The 2,386-nt window shown below is 44.2% G+C and overlaps 1 protein-coding gene and 1 long non-coding RNA gene across 2 annotated transcripts in view; one reads left to right on the top strand and one right to left on the bottom strand.

Moving 5' to 3' along the window:
• The window catches only part of SLC5A8 (solute carrier family 5 member 8), a 47,109-nt gene extending 46,947 nt beyond the window's left edge, over window positions 1–162 (bottom strand). Inside the window, exon 1 of the mRNA XM_019515800.1 lies at window positions 88–162. Within this exon, the coding sequence (XP_019371345.1) occupies window positions 88–162 (75 nt within the window). The remainder of the gene's footprint in view (window positions 1–87) is intronic.
• Window positions 163–269: 107 nt separating this feature from the next.
• Window positions 270–2,386, top strand: LOC109295878. The gene is made up of 2 exons (XR_002096853.1): window positions 270–541; window positions 678–2,386. It is a non-coding gene; the product is annotated as an uncharacterized LOC109295878 (long non-coding RNA).

Genomic DNA, 2,386 nt, shown 5'->3' with positions numbered 1-2,386 from the left:
CCCGCCCCCCCGGAACTTGACCGCAGCCGGCTCCACCTCGGCCCGGAGCGGGGGCAGCGGCATTAATCACCGCGCACGTGGCCGCGCCACGCCCGGCTCCTCGGCGGCGGCAGCGCTTGTCCGCATCCGCCCCCGCCCCGCTCCTCCTAGAAACCCGGCCATCGCGGCCCGCCCGGTAGCATCCCAGCACCTTCTAAGACGTAGACCTATGACGTAGAATCTCAGCACATTCTCAGGGGTAGGATCTATGACGTAGCCCCCTGGCAGATTCCAAGCCATGGGATCTACGACGTACAGTCCGAACAGATCTATGACCTAGAATGGTAGCAGATTCTCAGAGGTAGGATCTGTGCCGTAGCATCCTGGCAGAGTCTAAGACACAGGATCTGTGACAGGATCTCAGCAGATTCTCTGACAGATTCAAAGGCGTAGTAGATTCTGTGACATAGACTTAGCAGAGCCACCGTTCATCCCGTGCTGGGCTGAGCCTGCAAGGAAGGAGCTCTGACATCAGCCCCAGCCCCGGCAACACATTTGTTGGGTAAAACTTCTCTTCTTTTCAGCATCCTGGTGCCCGGATTGGATTGCAAGGGGGTGGGGGAGAGGGGGAGGAGATGCATTTATTTTTTTTAAAGCCTTTCCAAAATGTTTTCATTTTCTAGCAGTTTTTATATCAGGGTGAACACGTTTGTGGAGGTTTTTTTCCAGAAGCACCAAATGGAAAGGAAGATAAGCAGCATGGCATTCAAGAGACTGGTGGAAGAAGTACCATCCAGCTTGTTGCTTAGCTGGCTCTAAAGTGGGGAAACTTTATTTTCCAGTGAAAAAAGGCCAGAGGTACTGGCTGAGCAGTGTGATCGAGTCCTTGACATCTAATGGATTTCTTTGATTTGCCAACATTATCGTCTTTGTAGTTTTCTGAACTGATGAAGTTCTTCATGAAAGATTCAATGTGAAGTTAGTTCCTTGCCTATAGAAAGGACTCGCTAGTGGCAGATAAAACTTTACGCTTCTCCCCTAGAAGACAAACAGATACATTTTTCAAAAACGACCAGGTGATTCAGGAGCCTAAAACTGGCTTTCAGTGAGACATAGGTTCTGAAGTGAAGTCACTTTCTCAAAGAGTGTGAGGCTCCTAGATCAGTTAGGAATTTTAATACTTGGTCCTGATCCTCAGTTTGAAGCATACAACCACAGCTAGCTGAAGAACATTCCTCCACACCAGTCCCACTCAGTGAAATACCAGCTGACTACAGCTGATCAAACTATCACAACCTGGTTTTCACCAAAATGGTGAAGTACCTGTGAAAAGTGAAGGGTTTGGTCTTTTTTGGTTATACAACACTGTAAATAGTAACAAGGACATGGAAAGTGCTTTCTGAGACTGTCAGAAGTAGGGCTGGCTGACAAACAAGAATTATGTTTCACCAAAAAGTTTGTTTCAAATGTATTTTGTTCCATTTTGGAACAGAAATATACTGATGCTTGCTTGTTTGTTGGCTAGCTGGTTTGGTGAGGGGAGGGGTGGGAAGGGAACACAGGAGCAAAACCACCCTTTCCAAAATAGGCAAGAGCCCAGTGATTAAGGCACTCACCTGCAATGTCTGTGACTCAGACCTACCCCTTCCTGTGCTGGATTTGGAGCAGAGATTTCAATTGGGTTTCTTAGTTTCAGTGCTTTAGCATCTAGGTTGTGGCTTCAGTCTCTTGCTCCAGCCCAATGAAATACTTCATTATTCATTCAGAATGGAAAAGTTCCCGCAGAAGAGAGACTGCTCCTATAGCCCTAAGCCCAGACCAGAGATGTCCAGATCAGTACGCTGAGGTTTTAAATGTTCCATTGTCTCTTTTTTTAGAACAGAACGTTTTAATCTGCCATTTGGAAGCAACTGCTGTTTTATTTTTTAAATTGTGCTAGTGTAATATAAATACAGAAGCTGAAATAGCAATGAAGAAGTCTGTTTTTGCCAAAAATGAAATGCTTCAGTTTAAAAGTAATTAAAAAAAAAACAAAACATTGCTTCATGGGAAATTTAAGCATTTCTGTTTTCGTTCCCAAACGGAAGGCATTTTGAAATTGCAAAACTGCTCTTGACGCAAAAATATGGTCTTCAACTCTAGTTACGTATCAACCTGAGTAACTCTGACAACCCTGGTATATTTAAAGTGCAGCAAAGGATCAGTGATGATAATATTTTGTGCTCCAGAACATTACTTGGTATTCTATGCTGCTAGTTGTCTTTTGAATGACTGGGAACAGTATAGCCAGTTGTCTATACATCAGTATCACATGCATATAGATGTAACATAATGTTAATCCACTATTCTGCTTTGCTGTGTTTGGTGTGTTGTTTAACAAAATTTTCAATAAAATGAAAATTAAGAT

Source organism: Gavialis gangeticus, unplaced genomic scaffold (genome assembly GCF_001723915.1).
Source record: "Gavialis gangeticus isolate Ggan-Ray unplaced genomic scaffold, GavGan_comp1, whole genome shotgun sequence".
Lineage (NCBI taxonomy): Eukaryota > Metazoa > Chordata > Crocodylia > Gavialidae > Gavialis > Gavialis gangeticus.
Note: the sequence above shows the minus strand (reverse complement) of the source record. Positions and strands in the feature narration are given on the sequence as shown.